Source organism: Otolemur garnettii, unplaced genomic scaffold (genome assembly GCF_000181295.1).
Source record: "Otolemur garnettii isolate 467f Iridium unplaced genomic scaffold, OtoGar3 scaffold00176, whole genome shotgun sequence".
Lineage (NCBI taxonomy): Eukaryota > Metazoa > Chordata > Mammalia > Primates > Galagidae > Otolemur > Otolemur garnettii.
The window spans coordinates 453,613-476,365 of NW_003852571.1; the positions used below are offsets into that span (position 1 = coordinate 453,613).

At 38.2% G+C, this 22,753-nt stretch overlaps 1 protein-coding gene across 2 annotated transcripts in view; it reads right to left on the reverse strand.

The window, feature by feature from the left end:
• Nucleotides 1–22,753, reverse strand: part of PIEZO2 (piezo type mechanosensitive ion channel component 2) — a 549,391-nt gene that overhangs the window by 178,220 nt on the left and 348,418 nt on the right. For both annotated transcript variants that reach the window (XM_003800478.2, XM_023519459.1), the window contains exons 6-7: nt 18,430–18,640; nt 16,919–17,132 (exon numbers count right to left, since the gene is read on the reverse strand). In XM_003800478.2, coding sequence (XP_003800526.2) covers nt 16,919–17,132; nt 18,430–18,640 — 425 coding nt within the window. The remainder of the gene's footprint in view (nt 1–16,918; nt 17,133–18,429; nt 18,641–22,753) is intronic.

The window sequence follows — 22,753 nt, forward strand, 5'->3', positions numbered from 1 at the left end:
AAAAAAAAAAAACCACTCCTGTCAACCAAGTATTCTATATTAGACAAAGTCGTCACTCAAAAGTAAATCAGAAATTAGGACATTCCAAGATATGGCCAAGTGTGGTGGCTAATGCCTATAATCCTAGAACTCTGGGAAGCCAAGGAAGGAGGACCACTTGAGCTCAGGAGTTCAATATCACCCTGAGAAAGAACAAGATCCATCTCTCTTAAAGATAGAAAAATTAGCTGGGTGTGGTGGTAAATGTCTGCAGTCCCAGCTACCTGGGAGGCAGAGGCACGAGGATCACTTGAACCCAGGAGTTTGAGGTTGCTGTGAGTTAGGCTAACCCTTAGCAGTCTAGCCTGGGGCAACAGAGTGAAGCTCTGTATCAAAAAAAATAAAATAAAAGACTTTCCTTCCAAGATAAATAAAATTTGAGGACATCTTGACTGGCAAAAAATGTTGAAGAGAGTCCTTCAGATTAAAATGAAAGAAAGCTAAACAGTAACTCTGAAGCTATATGTATGAAGAAACAAAGATCTCCATTAAAGGTAAATACATGGATAACTATAAAAGCTTTTGTAATTTATTTTTTATAAGATTTAGTTTGGATGTTTAGTCCCCTCCAAATTTCATGTTGAGCTCTGATACCCAATGTTGGAGATGGGGCCTACTGGGAAGTATCTGGGTCATGGGGGTGGATTCCTCATGAAAAGATTAACACACTATTGGGGTATGTGTGAGTGAACTCTTGCTCTGTTAACTCTCTGGAGAGCTGATTATTGAAAAGAGTTTGGCACCCTTCCCCTGTGATCTCTGCACATGTCTGCTCCTTTTCCCTTTCCACCATGAGTGGAAGCAGCCTAAGGCCCTCACCAGAAGCAGATACTGGTGCCATGCTTCTTGTACAGCCTGAAAAAACTTGATCCAAATAAACCTCTTTTCATTATAAATTACCCAGCCTCAGATATTCCTTTATAGCAACACAAAATAGACATGATCTTTATTGTGGTCATGATTTCAAGAATGTGTTTAGGTCAAACTTTACTAAATTTACATTTTTTGTATTAACCTAAGAATATTTTGGATTAACCTGGAGAATATTCTCTTTAGTAAAGTATCACAAAAATGGAAAAGCAAGTAGACTAATACCAGCCCATGCAAAAGAAAAACTCAATTTAATTCAGGTTGGGAGGGGAAATTTGGTGTGTTGTCACCTCATGGACACAAAGTAAGGGTATATGGCATACCTCCTGGGTAAGGGGCACAACTAAATTAGGACCTTACCTAACAAATGCAAACATTGTAACCTAATGATTTGTACCCTCAAAATAATTTGAAAAAAAAAAACTTACTAAACTGTATGCTTTATGTACAGTTAACTATAATGTTTCATTTATACCTCAATAAGCTATTAAGAAAAATAGTACACTAATTATATCATTATTGAGTAACTAGCAAATTTATGAAAACATCCGTCAAATTTTCTTAGCAGAAAGCTTCTTTAGAAAAACTCTAAAAAGTAAAACAAAGCATCTTTGTTCACACTTTCAGAACTAATCTCTTATACTTGAGTCATGGTTACTTGGAACTGAAAAGCAGATAAAATAGCAGAAGTTACTGCATAAGCAACATTTTGAACTTTAACAATCCAAGCAGTTTTGAGGCAATATATTTCAGTATATTTATTCTCAGAATACTTCATGAGGCAGCCGAATTGGCTTATCTACAGTCAAACTGAAAATTAATAAGGTGTTGCTACAATTAAACTGGGAAAAGAGATGAGGACCTTAACTCTAACAAAATGATCATACTTTCCAAAAAAAAAAAAAAAAGTCTGACTGAATACTTGTTTTGCTGAAAGATGCCTTTTCTCAAAAGATCTCTTTAGATTTCATTTTTCATACAGTGTTATCTTAACTTGAAAGAACAATCTTTCTACCATTAGAAATTCCATCACTAATTTTCTATTAATCTTTGAAGTTCAAGGAACTTAAATATACTATCCAGACACAGTTTTTGATATGTCCATAAAGAACAATCATTTGGAGAAAATTAAAAAAAAAATCAGGAGGTGGAGGCAAGATGGCCAACTGGAGCCAGCTTTCCACAGAGGCTCCTATCCAGAAGGAGAGTTAAAGGACAGAAGCTCTGCAAGTAAGCTGATGGTTTTGAGCTGAGCCAAGAGAGAAGGTTGAAGAATGCACATCAACCCTGCTGAGGCAAGCTGTGACACCAAAGAAACAAACAGTAGGTACAAAATCCATTGCCAAGTGGATGACAGTCCCCTCCCCTATGAGAGCAGCTCGCAGTATACTTTCTACAAAGAAGTGAGCAGAGTTCTGATGTCCTCCTATTTTATCCCATGGGAGAGACCCTCTAAAAACTGGAAGTCCTTCCCCAGAGAGGACCCACTAACACTAGTGGCACTTTCCCGCCAGGCATAAAACTGTATAAATTCTCTACCTGCAGTTTTAAACTCCCAGCACTCCCCTCCACTTTCACCCCGAGGTATGGAAGCCTGTCCCCCAGGCAGAGAAAGTTTACAACTCAATGGGACATCTCAAGCAACTGGAAAAGGAAGAACATTCTAACCCCAAACCCAGCAGAAGAAAAGAAATAACCAAAATTAGAGCAGACTTAAATGAAATTGAAAACAAAAGGATTATACAACAGATCATTAAATCTAAAAGTTGGCTTTTTGAAAAGGTCAATAAAATAGATAAACTTTTGGCTAACCTAACCAGAAATAAAAGAGTAAAATCTCTACTTACATCAATCAGAAATGGCAAAGATGAAATAATAACACACTACTCAGAAATTCAAAAAATTCTTAATGCATATTACAAGAAACTCTATTGTCAGAAATACATAAATCTGAAGGACATAGACCAGTACTTGGAAGCATGCCACCTTCCTAGACTTAGAAGGGAAAATGAAGAATGAAGGGGAAATATTGAACAGGCCTATATCAAGTTCTGAAATAGCATCAACTATCAAAATCTCCTCAAAAAGAAAAGTCCAGGACCAGATGGCTTCATATCAGAATTCTACCAAACATTTAAAGAGGAACTAGTACCTTTATTACTTAACCTTTAAAAAGAAGGAATACTACCCAACATGTCTTATGAAGCAAGTATCACCTTGATCCCCAAACCAGGAAAAGACCCAACAAAGAAATAAAACTACAGACCAATATCACCAATGAATATTGATGCGAAAATATTCAATAAGATCCTAGCAAACAGAATCCAGCAACACATCAAATAAATTATACACCATGACCAAGTGGGTTTTATCCTAGGGTCTCAAGGCTGGTTCAATATACATAAATCTATAAATATAATACACTGCATAAACAAAATAAAAAACAAAGACCATATGATTCTCTCAATAGATGCAGAAAATGCTTTTGATAATATCCAGCATCCATTCATGATCAGAACACTTAAGAAAACAGGTATATAAGGGACATTTCTTTTCTTTTTTTTATTATTAAATGATAGCTGTATACATTAATGCAAACGTGGGGTACAGTGTAGTGTTTTCATATACAATTTGAAATACTTTCATCAAGCTGGTTAACATAGACTTTATGTCATTTACTTAGTTATTGTGTTAAAACATTTATACTCTAGTTCTAGAAAAGTTCACTTGTACCCTTGTTAGACAGACCATATAGGTGATCTTTCCTTAAACTGATAGAGGCCATCTACAGCAAACCCACAGCCAATATCTTATTGAATGGAGTTAAATTGAAATCATTTCCACTCAGATCAGGAACCAGGCATGGTTGCCCATTGTATCCACTGCTTTTTAACATTGTAATTGAAGTTTGAGCCATCACAATTAGGGAAGAAAAGTGATCAAGGGTATCCCCATAGGGTCAGAGGAGATTAAACTTTCACTCTTCACAGATGATACAATGATATATCTGGAAAACACCAGGGATTCTACTACAAAACTCTGAGAAGTGATCAAGGAATACAGCAGCATCTCAGGATACATAACCAACACTCATAAATCTGTAGCCTTTATATATACCAACAATAGTCATGCTGTGAAAACAGTCAAGGACTCCATTCCGTTGACAGTAGTGCCATAGAAGATGAAATATTTGGGAGTTTACCTAACAAAGGACGTGAAAGAACTCTATAAAGAGAACTATGAAACTCTAAGAAAAGAACTAGCTGAAGATGTTAAGAAATGGAAAAACATACCATGCGCATGGCTGGGAAGAATCAACATTGTTAAAATGTCCATATTACCCAAAGCAATATACAATTTTAATGTAATCCCTACTAAAGCTCCACTGTCATACTTTAAAGACCTCGAAAAAATAATACTTCATTTTATATGGAGTCATAAAAAAACATGCATAGCCAAGACATTACTCAGAAGTAAAAACAAAACAGGAGGAATCCCGGTACCAGACCTTAGATTATACTATAAATTGATAGTGATCAAAACAGCATGGTACTGGCACAAAAACAGAGAGGTAGATGGATGGAACAGAATGGAGAACCAAGAGATGAACCCAGCCACTTATTGTCTTTTGATCTTTGACAAGGAAATTAAAGACATTCAGTTGGGAAAAGATTCTGTATTTAACAAACGGTGCTGGGTGAACTGGCTGGAGACCTGTAGAAGACTGAAACTGGACCCACACCTCTCACCATTAACTAAGATAGACTCTCACTGGATTAAAGATTTGAACTCAAGACACGAAATTATAAAAATACAAGAAGAAAGTGCAGGGACAACACTTGAAGAAATCAGCTTAGGCGAACATTTTATGAGGAAGAACCCCTGGGAAATTGAAGTAACACCAAAAATACATTACTCAGATCGGATCAAACTAAAAAGCTTCTGCACAGCCAAAAACACAGTAAGTAAAGCAAGCAGACAGCTTTCAGAATGGGTGAAGTTATTTGCAGGTTATGTGTCCAACAAAGGTTTAATATCCAGAATCCACAGAGAACTCAAATGTATTAGCAAGACAAGAACAAGTGATCTCATCTCAGGGTGGGCAAGGGACTTGAACAGAAACATCTCTGAAGAAGACAGGCACACAGCCTACAGACACATGAAAAAATGCTCATCATCTTTAATCATCAGAGAAATGAAAATGAAAACCACTTTGAGATACCATCTAACCCCAGTAAGATTAGCCCACATCCCCAAATCCCAAAACCAGAGATGTTCGCGTGGATGTGGAGAACAGGGAACACTACTGCACTGCTGCTGGGAATGCAAACTAATATGTTCCTTTTGGAATGAAGTTTGGAGATCACTTAGAGATCTAAAAATAGACCTGTCATTCGATCCTGCAATTCCTCTACTAAGTATATATCCAGAAGACCAAAAATCACTTTATAACAAAGATATTTGCACCAGAATGTTTATTGCAGCCCAATTCATAATTGCTAAGTCATGGAAGAAGCCCAGTGGCCATCAACACATAAATGGGTCAATAAATTGTGGTATATGTACACCATAGAATATTATGCAGCCTTAAAAAAGATGGAGACTTGACCTCTTTCATGTTTACATGGATGGAGCTGGAACATATTCTTCTTAGCAAAGTATATCAAGAATGGAAGAAAAAGTATCCAATGTACTCAGCCCTACTATGAAACCAACTTATAGCTTTTGAAAGCTATAACCCAACTATTGCCCAAAGAGAAGGGGAAAGCAGAGAGGGAGGGGAGGGGGGAGTATAAGTGGAGGGAGGGTAATTGGTGGGAACACAACTATGGTGCATTTTACAAGGGTCCATGTTAAATTTACTAAGTGTAGAGTATAAATGTCTTAACACAATAACTGAAAAAATGCAGTGAAGGCTATGCTAACTAGTTTGATGAAAATATTTCAAATGGTATATAAAACCAGCACATTGTACCCCAGAATTGCATTAATGTACACAGCTATGCTTTAATAAAAATAAAAAAAAAAAAAACAACAACCTCAGTGTGAGCTATGCCTAACCTTTAGTCCCCTTCATATTTTGAAAGACTAAATATAAAAGTGTCATTTTTTTCACTTAGCAAGCTTTCCCTATGGCCTGGGGCATGCTAGATGGTAACAGATACTAAGGGAACACAAAGATAAATGAAATGCAATTCTTAGACCTCAAGTTGCCAGACGAACCCTCCGGCAGTGCCCCTTGTGAAGATTCAAATGCTATGTGTCCAGCAGGACTGGCTCAGTCCACACCTGTTAGTTTTAGATTAGTGGGATGCTTCCCTTGTGGCACCTGCAGACAGTTCCCACAGCATGCAGACCACTGAGCTCCTGGGCCTCTCTGTGAGAAAGGGCAAAAGTCTAGTTTACCATAAAATTGTTTTGGGGCTTGGTGCCCACAGCTCCAGGGTGCTGGCCACATGCACCAGGGTTGGTGGGTTTGAAGCTGGCCTTGGCCTGCTAAACAACAATGACAACGATGACAACAAAAATAGCCAGGTATTGTGGCAGGCACTGCCTGTAGTCCCAGCTACTTTGGAGGATAAGGGAAGAGAATCGCTTAAGCCCAAGAGTTGGAGGTTGCTGTGAGCTGTGATGCCATGGCACTCAACCAAGGGTGACAAAGTGAGACTCTGTCTCAAAAAAAAATTGTTTTGAAACTGAGTAGAAGGAAGGGATTGTTACTAAATACTGTAGAAGGCAGAGGAATCATACTATTGCTTGAGCTTACTATTCTATGACGAGTCTGCTCATTTTCCTCAGAAGGGCACAAGTTAAGGGTCAAACAGAATTGGGCTCAAAAGCTGGTTCTGCCATTTAATAGATGTGTGACTTCAATACATTATTTAACTTCAGTAAGATTCAGTTTTGTTCCTTAAGAAAATGGACATAAAAATAACAGTCCTTAACTCACTGGGTCACTATGATAACTAAATGAGAAATATAATGTACTCAGCAAAGTGCTCACAGAGTAATTAACCAAAAAGTGATAGCAACTTCTAAGTCAGGTCACAGTACCTAAAATTATATTGCCTAAAACCAAAATTTGTGTTTGAATTCAAAGCTTAAAGATAAGGTATGTGACAAACTATACTTATATGTTATTATCAAAGTTCTAATCAACTGCTGAATACTTAATGATTAGGAAGATGTATTTGACAAATTTATTTAATAAGCATCTCCTTGCAGTCCTTAATATGTGCCAGGTATTCTTTTAGAAATATTAGTTTAATTCATACTCATAACAAATCTGTGGGAAAGGTACCATTATTACAGTTATCCCTGTTGTATGTATGCATATTTAAATTGTATGTACAGTTTACTATATATGAACTATACCACAATAAAGCTGTTAAAGAGTCCACTACTCATAAGCAATAATAAATAACTAGCAAGTTTTGAAAACATTTGTCAAGTTTTCTTTGTGGAAAGTTTCTTTTCATAACTAATCTCTTACCCTCTTAGGAGCTCAGTAGTCTGGACACATAAACACACACACACAACTTCAATTTAGTTTTGTTTAAGGAATATATTTTATTTTATAAGGAGAATATTAAGAAATATAATTAAAACAGTACTAGAGTTTTCCAGAGATAGGACTGATTTTTTTGTCAGTAATACAATGATGTTGGTGAGACTTTTAAAAGAAGAAAAAAGAGTTATTTTGTGAGATTAAATTTAACTCAATTACTACAAACTACATATATTGGAAATCAGTAGATACAAACTTCAAGAATTAACTCTCACATATGATGGCTTAATAAAAAAAATCACAATGTCTATGCTTTCTATACACATAAAAAAAAAAAAAAAACACTACAGAAAGCAAGCAGAACTTCTCAATTGCCTCTTTACTCCCGGGTACTACAGCTCATTGTGCACACAATCTCCAGATACCCACCGTGCCATAACACTGTGGGGTAGTGATAATAGCTCCAGCTTCAAGACTAGGACCAACAAACCAGGAAACATTGCCCAAAGTCTCTCAACAATAGAAAGCAAACCTGGTCTCTGAAAAACATATTAAATATGAACTGAAATTGCTAATGTCTTCAAAAGAGAAAGGTTTACTACTTTACCCACTTTTATTTTAGTTATCAGGAATAAAACTATTTTTGTCTTTCCTAAATAAATGTAAACCATCAGTTTCTTAAAGCAGAAACTAAATATTTGCTAACACCACACTTAAGGAACCATGACTACATACCCTCCTTGGTTTCTCAGTTAAACTTGATGTTCAGTAATTATTCGACATGACCACAGACAAGGGTAGTGAAGGGTGGAGGGCTGTCTGAAAATTGACAGGCACTATTCCCATCCCTACTTTACAGCTAAGGAAACAGAGACACAGAGAGTTCAAGAAAGGATTTTCCCAGGTGCCCTGTCTAGAAAGTAGTAGTAGGGCCAAAACTTCCCTGGGCTGTCTCCACAGAATGAGCTCATGAGCATTGGTGCAATCTTCTTATTGTCATATGATTAAGAGAATGGAGCCCACTTGGCCTCTGATGGCCGGTATGAGAGCAGAGGGGCAGAGGGGCCCTGAACTGGGGCAGTGTCTACAGGTGAGCAGCTCTCCTAGCTATTGTCCCTCTGGAATGAGGTGCTGAGTTCAGTCAAATGAGGGGCATTCTAGGTGCCCACAGAGAATAAGGCATCTTCTCCATGAAAACCAAAAGGGAGACCCTTCCTTTGCCCTCAGTAGCAAAGAGGCAAGAAATTTGGTACACAGCATATAATCCAGGCTAGAATTCTGGAAGGGGCAGACAGACACACAGGTCAAAGACATGTTGGATTAGTCAGCATACAAGGTCAAGTGTGGTGGCTGGGTAAGAGACCCCATAATCCAGGGACCTTGGGTCCACACCACACCCACATATGCTCCTAAGTGATCATAGGTCCAAATGGACTCAAGGTTCAAATATTTAAGTTCTACTGATTATTTATTGATCTGTGGAAAGTCAATTTCTCTTGGCTCCAGTTTTCAGATAAGCATAAGTAAACTCTCAATGAGACATACAGAATAAGTCACTTAATCATTAAGAATCTTGTCAAAATGAAACCAAAAGTTGGCTTGTCATTTATCACGCAGCATCTTTAATTAAAGGACATTAGAGATTAATGCTGGTACCATCTTTTAACAAATAGATTAAGGGAAAGTGTTGACTTGGTTGGGCTAATTTACATTCCTTAGCATTAAAATAACATGCTTTACATTTATTTTTTCCCCACACACTGGACTGCTTTCAGATGATGTTCTTGCCAACTGGTCTCCATTAAAAGCCATTTAGTCTTTCTGTGCTGTTTCTGATTATCAAACCTCAGATCACTCAAAAGCAAAACAGGCACACCCTAGCCATCCTGGGCCAGGCTGCAAAAGTGCATTTATTTAAATAACTTGGACTATGTAAATGCTTGCAAAGCAGACTGCAGCAGGCCTAACAGAAGAGCTGATTGCATTCTTTCATTTTCTAAAAAATCCACTACCTTCTATAAACCAGAAGAAAACGACAGATAACATATAGGCCTTTATTTCTCCCTACATATAATTGATAATTTATGACTGTTATAAAAATAGTATAAATTTAATAAGTGATATTACACTTTCAGTATTTGTTTTTTTCAACATTTTTCTTATGTGTCATAGAATAAACTCATTTTGCTGGAGTTTTAGGCTTTGCTGTTTCTTGTTTTACATTGTTTTAACACTGAAATAAACATGAGCTTTTCTTTCAGTAAACATAATTCATTTTCTAAACATCATGATTTATTGAAATAGGACATAAAAAAGGCCCCAGGACAAATTGCTGTATATCTATTTGCCAGAGTATGCTATTTTCACACAGAATGGCTCAAGGATCTTTCTTATTTCTTCTCTCTTTCATTTTCAAACCTCACAATTTAACGTAAAGAAAGCAGCAAAACAAAGTGAATTCCATCCAACAAGCCCCGCCCTGCAGGGACCCTGATGAATGATCTAGGGAATATCCAGGGCCTAGACGGACAACCAAAGATGAGCAGAGACAACCTAAAAAATTAATTCAAAGTCACACACTCATTTCAATTTTTAAAGATCATTCATTAAATTATTTTCAAATAATTCTGCTTCACACATGCAGAATGCTCATTACCAGCACTGAGAAATAATTGGGTGGGTTCCCAATGTTTATACTATGATGAAGAAAATGATATGCATTCATTCCAGCCTCCTTCCACACACAGCCCTTCCCTATTTTCAAACTTTTACCTGAATTATCCAGATAACTTACCATAACAAACAAACAAAACTAAAGCCCACTTTTTTAGAGGATTGGCTCAGAATTACTTCAGGTATCATAATCACTAGGAAACAGGCAATGATGTGTGGCCAAATTATTAAACTTGGCTTTTGTTAGAAGTCAGCAATGAGTGATAAAAAGAGAAATTTATCACACCCAAGTGCCTCTTGGGGCCACACAGTCATGGAGGTGAGGCACAAGTCGGGTGCTCCCATCTGTCCCCATCCTCTGCTCAGTGCACTCTGTGCTTTCAATGAAGCAAGGCCACAGCACAGAAGTTGTTCGACATTCCCAGATCCATAAACTTGGCCAGCCCTACAGGTAGGAAACAGGTGAAGACATGCACATGTAGAACTGGGGGAATCTGAATGTCTGCACTTAAACTTTAATTCTTCCATTCTCATTTTCTGTCTTTCAAAATTTAAGGTGTTTGCTGTCTGTCGGAGCCCTTGACGCCAAGTTGCCAGCCCCGGCCTATCTAACTGTCTGGACATGGACCGTTGTGCTACCTTGCTCAGTATCAATTCCCCTTAGGTGCCAGAGGGCAATTCATGAGAGAGAGAGAGAGAGAGAGAGACAGTCTTAGTAGGAGAGTGAATCTTAGCAGTCTTTGTAGAAGGATGCTGGGCAGGCGCCCTCCGAGCAGGAGAGCAAAAGAGTGAGTGAGTCCCTGAGAGAATCTGGACCAACCGCTCCTACAGATATTTATAGAAGTGATCCCGTGGTTATTTGCACCACAGGTGTGAAGACTGCCAAGCACTGAGGCTCATGCTCTTGTGTTAAGTAGAGCTGAATCCCTTTCCACATGCCCTTATCACCAAGGTGTTATCAAGATGTTATATCACAGGTGTTTCCTTTTAATTACAGAGCGTTCAAAGTTTAACTCTCGCTTCTCCTTCCCTTGAATTATCTGGTCTCCTATAGCTGTCTATAGAAATTCCCTGTGAAAATACAAGACCTTCAGAAGGGATTACAATTTCCACCAGCTAAGGAAAACTTTGTTTAGTTTGCTATGTTTTGCAGGAAGAACTGCCAGAGTAACAGTGGTAATGGAGCTGTGTTTTATTAAACAGACTACTTGGATTATTCATCTCACATTTAGTTATGGGATGAATTTTGAAGCTTTATTTTGCTGGATACTTCTGAAATATGGTCATTAATTTTTTTATGGTTTATAATAGTCTATAACAGTGATGTGCAGGGGGAGGATCTTAGGTGTGCTGTGAACATTTTTTTAAGATCATTAATTAAATTATTTTTAAAAGAAGTTCAAAACACAGTAAGTACATTCTTTTTTTTTTACTCTTTTTTTGATGAATATAATTTAAGTATGCCACAGAAGTTTAACTGTAGGTTCAACTGTGCAGTGAGATAAAAAAGGTTGAAAAACATTGGTCTATAGCATTTGAAATTTGGGAAGGATAACCTTAGGTTCAGATATTGTGTCTTAACCTTTCCATAAATACACTCATTACTGTTAAATAATGCATCTTGAAATTTGTTTGGGGCCTTGGTACCTGTAGCTCAGTGGTTAGAGCACAGCACCATGCACTAGGGCTAGTGTGTTCCAACCTTGCCTGAGGCCTGCTAAACAACAATGACAACAATAACAAAAAAGTAGCCAGGTGTAGTGGTGAGCACCTATAGTCCCAGCTCCTAGGGAGGCAGAGGCAAGAGAATCAATTGCTTAAGCCCAAAAGTTTGAGGCTGCTGTGAGCTGTGACACCAGGGCACTCTACTGAGGGCAACATAGTGAAACTCTGTCTCAAAAAAGGAAATTTGTTTCAGAAAATATGGACATGCCATGCCTATATGGACAAATGGAAGGGAATTGTCAATTCTTACCCTCTTCTGGATAAATCAATGGCAGAATCCTACCACAGGTCTGCCTGAAGCTGGAAGGAAGCAGCTGATCTCTTGGGGCTAGTGGATTAAAAGGCAGCACCACCTTGAGAAAAATGAAACCTGGATCTGTGTGCATCACAGCATTATTCATGAGAAACAATAAACATGGTCAAAACTCAGGGACTAAGTTATAACAGAGCTACACAAACAAACACTTGACAGCCTACTTAAATCACATTTTAGAACATCTTAAAACACAGGAAAATAAATGATTCAAGTGAGTAAAGCAAGTTGTAAAACAGTATGTGCAATATAATTCAACATTTTCTTTTAAAAAGTACATATAGGCATAGGAAAGATACTGGAGAAGTGGATATTTCTGGGAGTTAGGATTAATTTTTTTTAAAGTGTTTATTCTCTCTTTTTTTTTTTTTTTGGCAGTTTTTGGCAGGGGCTGGGTTTGAACCTGCTACCTCTGGCATATGGGGCCGGTGTCCTATTCCTTTGAGTCACAGGCGCCGCCCTTCTCTTATTTTTTATTTTATTTTTCTAAATAATCACTAACAAACATGTATTATATATTAATGACCAAAAAATCAATTCGGTGCTTCTTAAAAAAAAGTTCTCACCAGAGAACCCATTTGAAAGCTTCCAAGCAGATAAAAATGGCTGGGGCTGGGTTTTTGTTTGTTTGTTTTGAGACAGGGTCTCACTTTGTCACCCTCAGTAGAGTGCTATGGCGTCACAGCTCACAGCAACCTCCACCCCCTAGGCTTAGGCGATTCTCTTGCCTCAGCCTCCTGAGTAGCTGGGATGATAAGGTGCCCGCGACAACACTTGGCTATTTTTTGTTACAGTTTGGCCGGGGCCATGTTCAAACCTGCCACCTATATGCGGCTGGTGCCTTACCCACTAGTCACAGGTGCCTGCCCAAGGCTGGAGCTGTTTTAAGGACAGCTTTCTCTGGAAGCTACATGTAAGGGCTATAGTCTCTGTGGTTATGAAATTTGTGACAAACATCCACACAAGAAGTTTTTTTTTTTTTTTTTTTTTTGGCTCTTTCTCTGTTTTCTTCTGAGTGTGGGTTTAATAATAATAACAATACATTGCAATTATGCCCTACAAAAATGCTGTTGTTTTAAAGAGGTTAATTTCTAAAATTAAAGAAATAAAATAAAATGATGTCCTCTTATTACCAAGTTAATGAGGAAAAATATCTATGACAAGAAAATACACATACTGCTCTGTTTAACTCAAGTTTCTATATCTGACAGCCTGTTAAGCAACTCAACCTCCTTTCTAAGTTTTGAGGCAGGCTCCTGCTTTATCATCCAGGTTGAAGTTCAGTGGCCTAACCCTAATTCACTGCAGCCTTGAACTCTTGGGCTAAAGCCTCAGCCTTCTCAATACCTGGGACTATAGGAGTGCACCTCCACTCCCAACTAATTTTTCTTATTTTTTGTAGAGACAGGGTCAGTGTATTTTGCCCAGGCTAGCCTCAAACACCTGGTCTTAAGTGATCCTCCCACCGTGGCCATCCAGTACACTGGGTTTACAGGTGTGGGCTACCATACTCATATAACTTCCAATGACCTACTCTATGAGATTATAGTAACAGACTTTTTAAAATGTTAAAGGCATTATCTACAAAATTTCTGTAATAAATGATAATAATTTTAAGTTTGTGAAAATTCAAATAAAAGGCAAATATGTTAAGTCATTATAGTATCAAAACTGTTAATCTTCATACCATAGGATGGTAAACTATGGCCTTGGAGCAAGTCTGGTTCAATCTCTGTTTTGGTACGGCTCATCAGCTAATAATGGTTTTTACATTTTTAAATGGTTGTAAAAAATTAAACAAAAAAATATGTTTCATATAATGTAAAGATAACATGAAATTCAAGTGTCAATGTCCATACAGGGCCATAAGCATACACAGCCATGCTTATTTTTTCACACCTGTCTTAACTGCATTGGCAACTATAATGACTTCTTGAAAGAATTTCAACAGAGACTGTATGGCCTGCAAAGTCTAACTGATCCTTTACAGCAGTGGTTCTCAACCTTCCTAATGCCTCAACCCTTTAATACAGTTCCTGTGGGTTGTGACCCACAGGTTGAGAACTTCTGCTTTACAGAGAAGTTTCAAAGTGATTATTAATATTCTTTAAATTTCTTATTGTCAGCCTCTAGATGGCAGAAAAGATCCTTAAACTAGTAAAGTTCTCTTTACTAGTTTTTTTTTTCTTTTTTCCTAAAACCAAAAACCTTTTGCCCTATAGGTATATTTACATTTCCAATTAACTCATTTCTTAAAAGTCAGCCTCTTCATCAGTACAAAATGTTTTTTTTCTATGTGTTCAATAACCAAAAATTGAATGTCTAAAAGAAACTAAGAAAGGATTCATTTAGTCTAGAACTAATATTTGTACGGAAACTGAACCTTTACTCACTTCTACCTAAAATAAATACTATGTGAATATGCACCATGAAAATGGCTCCTCAGTTTTAATGTATCTGTGTAAAATTCTCTTATTTGACTGACTTATACTTTTGAAATTTCCAGGTTAATACAATCAGGTGAGCCAATTGGATTTATATTTAGTGTGAAGAGTGTGCTGGACACCAACTTTATTTTAATTGAGTTTAAGTAGTGTTAAGATTTAAATGACCATTTTTTTAAGCACTGTGTAGACACTGCCACAACTAGCTTTTTGGCCAAATTTTATATATGAACCAAAGGAAGCAAGGCTACAGGGCCCACACACAAATTCCATCTTCATACTTACTATCACATATTCTAAAAACCACAGTAGGATCTCTTGAAAGAATGAAGCAAACTGATATAAGCTATATTGCCAGCATGATATATTATTCATGTCCTTTCAAATTGCAAGTTCCTCATTTCTCAACAAGAAGATAAATAATACCATACAACAGAGAGGAAAATTCTGGCCCCGTCATCACTTTACATTTGTATCCCCTCTTACCATTTCTGTTCTCTTTTTTCTGTAACTTTTCAAAGAAAAGTTCAACTATGACAACAGATAAGTCCATAATGACCTAGTTTCAATAATTTTATTTATTTCCTTTACTATGTACCTACTAGTATGTACATATGTATGCATGTATGTATGTATACACGCATTTAGAACATTTAGAAGTGCAAACACCATGGCACTTTATCCCTGAACAATCCACCATGTATCTTGTAACATCATGACCTCATCTATGTACCCACGATACCATCATAAACCTAATAGTAGTAATTTTATACTATCGGCTAATATCCAAAGAACATTGAACTTTCCTCCCACTTAACCCCAACGTGTGTTTTAGAGATTTGCTGCTGAACCAGCATCTGGTCTAGAGCTGTGCTTCAGTTCTTTAGTTCTCCTCTAAAGCAGACAGCCCTGCCTCTACCCTCTCTGCACACATACCTCTTCCTCATGATGCTGAACTATGAAGAGACTGATCATTTGCCTTGTAGAATCCACATTCTGGATTTTTCTGATAGTTTTTCTTGTGAAGTCATGTAAATTATTTTCTATCTTTTATAGTTTCTGTAAATTTAAGGTTAGGTCAAAAGCCTTAACAATGTGATGCTATGTATCTCCTATACTGCATCACACTGACAGGTATGAAATGTTGAACTACCTCATTTTTGCTAATGTTAACTTGGATCAACTGGTTAAGGTGTTGACCACCTTTGTAAACTATGATTTTCCTTCCTCAATTAGCAAACAATCAGTAAGGTTATAGTCTGTCATTGTGCAAACATCATAACAATCTTTTAAATAAATGACTTTTTTTTCCTGAGTGGAGTGCTGTGACTCACAGCAACCTCAAATGCTTAGGCCTGAGCAATCCTCTTGCCTCAGATTCCCAAGTAATGGAACTATAGGCATGTGCCACTATGAACGCCACTATGGCTGGCTAATTTTTCTATTTTCAGTAGAGACAGGGTCTCACTCACTCTTGTTTTGGCTGCTCTCAAACTCCTAAAACTCCTAAGTTCAGGTAATCCACCTGCCTTGGCCTTCCAGTGTGCCAGGATTACAGGCATGACCCACTGTACTCAGCCACAGAGGAATGATTTTAGGCGGTGACCATAATCAAATACTTCCTTAAGGACTGATGGTTGGTAATTTTCTAATCTGATTATTCCTTTCTCATTCACTAGCCAGCATTATCCCGTAAAAAGTTTTCCTTCATTTACTAAGAAAGGCCTATAGTTCTTCAAAAAAGTCAGAGTAAATACTGGCTATTCATCTTTATTTCTCAATTTCACAATAAGGAGTTGGTGTACTAGGCATCTCCAAATGAAGTAAATTATTAGATCTTTCTCATTCATTCTCTCCTTTTTCTCTCTCTCTCCCCCTCCTCACTTCCCAAACTGGTGTGCTTTTATTTTAAAAATTTTAAAACTAATTAGTTAGTATTTTGATACTCAATTTGTGGTCATGAATTGGTCTGATGCGAGCTCTTTCTAGCTGGATGCTTGAGACAAACATTCACCATTATTTGGTGTGAAACGCTCTTTCTAGATGTCCTTCCTTAGCCCAGATCCAGGATCTGCACTGCTAGCTACCTACAGACAACAGCTCCCCCACTTCTGTATTCCAGCAGCACTTCTATCTGAGGAAGCCCTCTTCAGAGGCCTTTTAGACTGTGTCATCCAATAAAATTAAAGAGCTACACTGCCTCACCCACCCCCACCAAATCTTTGCTTAACACATCAATGGCCTGTCATGAAGAAGATCCCTAGTAAATTCACAATGCCAAGCTAAGGGCCTGAGGAAGTGGGGAGGAACAACCTCTCCTTGAAAAGTCTAAAAGATTCCTCTTACCTTGCATAGTAATCATTTGGTGGAACCACTTCTTGGAAGAACTGGAATTGGTATAAATAAAGTCCAATCAAGTGTCCAGCAGTGAAAATAGCCAGCAGGACACAGAGACAGCTGAACAGCAATGGATCAAATGTCTGGCACCAGGACCACCAAGTGCACAGACCCAAAAACACAAAGAAATACACAGATGAGGTCAAAGATGGCAACATCATACCTAAGGAAAAAGAAATGCAATCATCAAAGATATACTAAAACTAGAAATTCCATTACCAGTCAGAAATTATGTGTGCTATATATGTGCTTGGGGTGGTTAAAATAAAGAAAAAAGACAAAGAATTTCCTTCATATGTTTTTAGATATTGATCAGGTTTTTGAAAATAGTACTCATATTTTATTTATATAATCAGAATTAATGCTACATTTATTGCAGGAAAAAGTCACACATGAAGTGATAATTTTGTAGATACAGGGAAATATCAGATGATAAAGAAATTTCACCAAGTAATCATGTTTGACTTAAGTGAACTACTTTTCATACCACTAGCATTTACATATTTACTTGCCTAGTTCCACCTTTTTACTTTCCCCACCAAATTTCAGGAATACAGGTACCTGTAATCTATTCCAACTTTTCCTCATGTCTTCTTTATAATGATTTTTGTTTTTTAGTTTACTGAGATTCATAAGATAGTACAACCTGTAACAGTTAAAGTCTCACTAAAATGTTGTCTTACCTAACAAAATTTGGTAATTTATCACCAAAAAGGGAAAAGCAACATGAGGTAACTCCTATATAGGTATTTTAAAACATTTTTATTGGGCATTTTAAACGATTCCTCATTAAAATACCAGGTTTTGTTTCTCGAATTATTCTATTTTATTTTCCTCTTTTTGCCCTGTTATAAGCCAGTTAAATTGTTTCATCTTTGTAGTTTGGGTGAGTCAACTTGAATAAGACTTCCCTCAGGAGCAGCAGTAAGCAGTAGACTAGATCAAGATAACATTGTTATGGAATAAGCAGTCTGTGGCCAAAATTTAAAGGAAGTGAGTGTCTGTTCTGAAAGATTACAATCTAATTTAAGAAGAAAAATAGTATATCCTGGAGAGTTAAATTAAGATTGCAACTGACTGAACATAAACTGACATGCCTTCAGAAGGCTCAAGTATGGCTTGAGCTGGGTACACTAAGGTTGTTAATTGTAGTACATCACCATTTCAAGATTTTAAGGCAGAGGAATAGTTTTATTCTAATCTAAACATAGAAAATGAGATTACTTAACAGATATGGAAAAAGATTATTTTACAGAGGTTGACAAACTAGAACTGAATAGAAAAATGATTTTTTAAATGTGGTTTACATATGTGGTGAGTTTTACAAGGTCTACAGTTATTAATTTTGTGTCATAGAATAGACTGTTTCCTTATTTTCTCTGCAATCGTTTCTTTCATTAGTCACTAAAGTACTACTTGTGCCATCTTACCATGGGAAATCTAGTACTGGAAACACTTACCTGAGGAACCCAGTAAAATGGTAACAACAACTTTTCCAGCAGTGGTTATCATGTTGCCAATGAACTCCTTAAGCTTGGAAGCTACAGAGGCGAGCCTGCGGAATATTTTTAATTTGGTACTTTCTTCCAACTCGCCTTCCCCACTATCTCCTCCATCTAAATCCTCTTCACAGATCAGTGCCTCTTCTGAGTCTATTTTTTGTCCTCCAGTCTAAAGAAATGAAAAATAGAAACACTATAGTCCAGAACTCTTCCTACCCTCCCCGCAGATTATACAGCTCCTAATTTATGGTTCAATCAATGAGGTGCATTTCATAAATCAGGAAAAAAACCAAAACAAAACATGGAAGACCACTTCAATCTCTCTAGGTTCTGACAGTCCCCACGTGAGCCCAAGTAATTTTTATCTTTCCTGAAAAAATGAATAAGAAGCATTGCTAATCATAAGGTCCCTAATAACATGTCATTTTACCTTTATGTGCTGCTTTTTAATTTTTTTTTCCCTATAGGCAAAGAAGAAACTCTCTGAAACATCTATTAGCAATCTTAACTTATCTCTAGTAGTGTAGTGGTCAGGAAAAAAAAATCTTAACTTAGATCAGTCTGGATTTGGGTCTTCAAATTTATAGCATTTACCTCCAAGGTGATAAGAAATTTGATATAACTATCCATGTCTTTAAATGAAAGAGTGAGTCCAACCAGTGCTTAGGAAATCCTTTTTCTTTCTGAAGTTTATCTTTGTTTGCTATCCGAGTTTCCTGACCACGGGAGGATGAGCAGTCCTGAACTTCTTGGCTAAATACAAGTTTCTTCCTACCTTATTTTTTTTCTTCCTACTTTATGGTTCAATACTGGGCAACTCAGAACCTCAGTACTTTTTTAAGCACAGAGAATAAACAAATTTTAAAGTATTATTTTAAACTGGATATGCTGAGATGATTTTTTGTTTGTTTTGCTCTTAAAAAATAAGTAATGAAACATAAATTTGGCTAATCAAAATCTTTCTCTAAAAGGGTCAGGAGGTATTGTATAAGAAATTAAAAAATATAAGCCATAATTTTAAGACCATCTGAGATACATGAAACTATGCTGGCATTTGCCCCCTGGGCTGACAAACTTCACATCTTCAGCCTGAGGAAACAAAGAAGGATCTTTAGGGCCAGTTCAGATGTCTGGTTAAGACATAAAGAGTGCAGCTTGGCCTCTCCATTTTCCCATTTTAAAGGTTCCTTCTCCATACTTTTAGTTTAGATATTTACATAATACTCACCTGTGTGGCCTCCTACTATCACTAAGTTCACTGGAGGAAAGCAGGCCCAAGAGAAATGGTGCCAGCTCAGTGTAAGTGCTGAATGGCCTTGAGGACAGAGACCTTCTGTGTGCCAAGATAGGTGACTTGAGTTGGTTACTGCTGGCCCAACTACAGGATGCATCCCCTCTGATCTCCACCCAAGTAGAGACACACCACATCAGGCATCCTCAAACTACAGCCAGTGGGCCACATATGGCCCCCCAAGGACATTTATCCCGCCAGCTGGGTGTTTTTGCTGCCGCTGCCTGTCCTGCTTAGCAGCCGACTTGTCCCGGGGCCCACAGTCTGGCCCTCCATCGGTTTGAGGGACAGTGAACTGGCCCCCTGTTTAAAAAGTTTGAGGACCCCTGCACTACACACACATGGATTTAACCCTGGGCTGATCTGAGTTAGATTCTACTATATTCCAACATGACATATTTATTTTTTTCCTGAAGCCAAGAAATACCTCATGGTTATTCATTAAGATTTCTCTCTCCAATAAATAAATAAAATATATTTTTTTGATCCATATAGGGCCTAGTGTATCCTAGTATTTCTAGGAAGAGATACAGTAATAAACATATAAACAAAAAAAATAAGCTAAATATCTTGAAGTAATAAATGCTATTCAGAGACGTCAAAGAGAGTGAGACAGGATTGTGACTGACTGGGTGGCTAACTTCAGATTTGGAATCAGGGAGAGCCTTTCTGAGGAGACGGCATTAAGCTAAGCCCCGAAAGTCACCAAATTTCCAGCCATGTGAAAATCTTAGCAAAGAGTATCCCAGGTGAGAAGGAAAAGCGTCTCCAGGCTCATGGCCATTCCCACTCCCCTAGAGGACAAGTCCTATCTCCTTGTCCTCCTCATTCTCAGCAGATGACCTTTCTCACTTCTCCCTGGGGAGGGAAGCAGCAGACTCCGGCCAGTACCTCAGACCACTGCCCTGCAGCCTGCACGTGTTGTAAGCACTCTGCCTTCCTTCAGCAACTGCACTGCTTCTAGCCATGGTCAATAGATCCCCTCTGCTCAGGACACCAGGAAAGAACTGGCCAGCCATTCTCCCCTCTCTCCTACATCAGAGTGTGCCCCCTTTCTCCAAGGTACCCTCATCAACATACACACACGTCTGGCTATCTGACCTTAGAAAAATACACACTTTTAACCCATAGTCGCCTCCCTCTCAATGAGAAATTCTCAAAGAACTGGCTAGGCAAACAGCTCCATTTAAAGACAAAATGGTCCCATAATTTCTCTCTTCTCTAATCAGACTTAATGAGTGATAGACATGATCTACATTACAAGATAATTCTAGTTGCTGCCTGGGGCAGAGGAGAGGGTGGTCACAGCAGGGAGGTGGTGGGTATGAGTCAGGAAAGGGAGGTGGTGGGGTAGAAGTGAAGATACTGTCTTTGGAGTATGTTTTGTAGGTCATGTCAGCAGAATCGGCTGACAGATTTGATGTAGGAGGAGGAAGGATAGAGGAGAATCAAATGTTATTCCTATATTTTTGTCTCCATTGACATGATAGGGACAGACAGGAGGGAAGGTTGGGGATTGAGAGCCAATATTCCTGTTTTGAAAATTTTGCTCTGAGATGCCCAGGCATTCTTGTTGGAGGTACAGAGTAGGCAGCATGGTACCGAAGAGGTGTGCTTGGAATGTGCTGGCCTATGATGGCTCTGAGGTCAGGGTGTGATGAGATTGCCTGGAGACAACATGGAGCTGACTCATCTCTCAGGACCTGCCACCCAGAACCAGGCGACCTTCCTGGCTTATACTTGTCTTTTTGCCTATCAGCACCCCATGCAGGAAGTGACTTGGGAGAATCCAGAATTCACAGGCTCTTTTGCCTTGCTGTCCCCGCCCCATAGGCTGCCCACCCCAGCTCCACGGGCATGACTCTTGTGGCAGCTCTTCCACTCATTCAGCTGCTCCCCTCTCCCTGCAGGCAGAAGTGCTGTCGGAATCACTATGAGGAGTCACTGCGAGGACACCCACACTGCCGTCCACACACAAGTGGCTGCTTCTCGGGTGTCTGCTCCTTCTATCCCCCCCCATGACAGGCGAGCAACATACTAAAAAAATCTTCCTCTAGGAAGGAAGAACACTTGAAAAAGTAGAAAAGGAAAGAACATGGCTAGGGCTGCATGGGTCACAATCAGAAACACACTTGTAACTTTCATAATAAATGCCTTCTTATTCAATTATGAAATTGCTACCGATGTAGATTAAATCAAATAGAAATCTCTGGTCAAGATGCCTTTGTGAGGTTAAATTAATACATTTCCCTGAACTCTCTAGGTAGGACTGGGACCCCTGTGACTTTTATAAACACACCACTGTACTTGAGGTTTTCTCAGCATTTTTATAGTGAAATCCCAGGGGGTCTCAGTTGGAAATGCTGTTTAAACCTGTCAAGCTGAGAGTTGAGAGTGAGATGCTTAAACCCTGTGAGTCCCTATTGCCTTGGCAGGTCAGTGCCAGAATTGCCATTAGTCACATCAGGCTAGCTTATTAACAAGCAGGCTTTTTTCCCTAAATGATTTGTCTGCTTAAGTATAAACACTGATGCTCTGGAAGAACATGTACTCACTCTCACACCATGTTTACTAACAAGTAGCCTTACTTGCTGGAGCTATAATCTGTCCCTGTGCTGGAATGCGGCTTGAATTCGGCCTTGAAGCTAAGAAGAAAGAGCTGTAGATAAAAATTTAATTCCTTCCCCTGGTTCCTGAGCAGTCTCAGAAAATAAAGACAAAATAAACCCTTTAAAAAGTCAAAGAAATTATGACACAGAATTATTGACCATGTCCAAATCTAAAATGTATTTGAAGACTTTTGTCCTTTTCCTAGCTTCTTTAAAGTACCTGATTTCAACAGGAAATTCTGTCATTGGCAACAACCTGGATGAATCTAGAGGAGAATTACAAATTAAAATGAGCCAAGTACAGAAAGATAGATGCTGAATGATCTCATTTACATGTGGAATCTAAAGAAGCTGAACTCATAGAATTAAAGAGTATGATGAT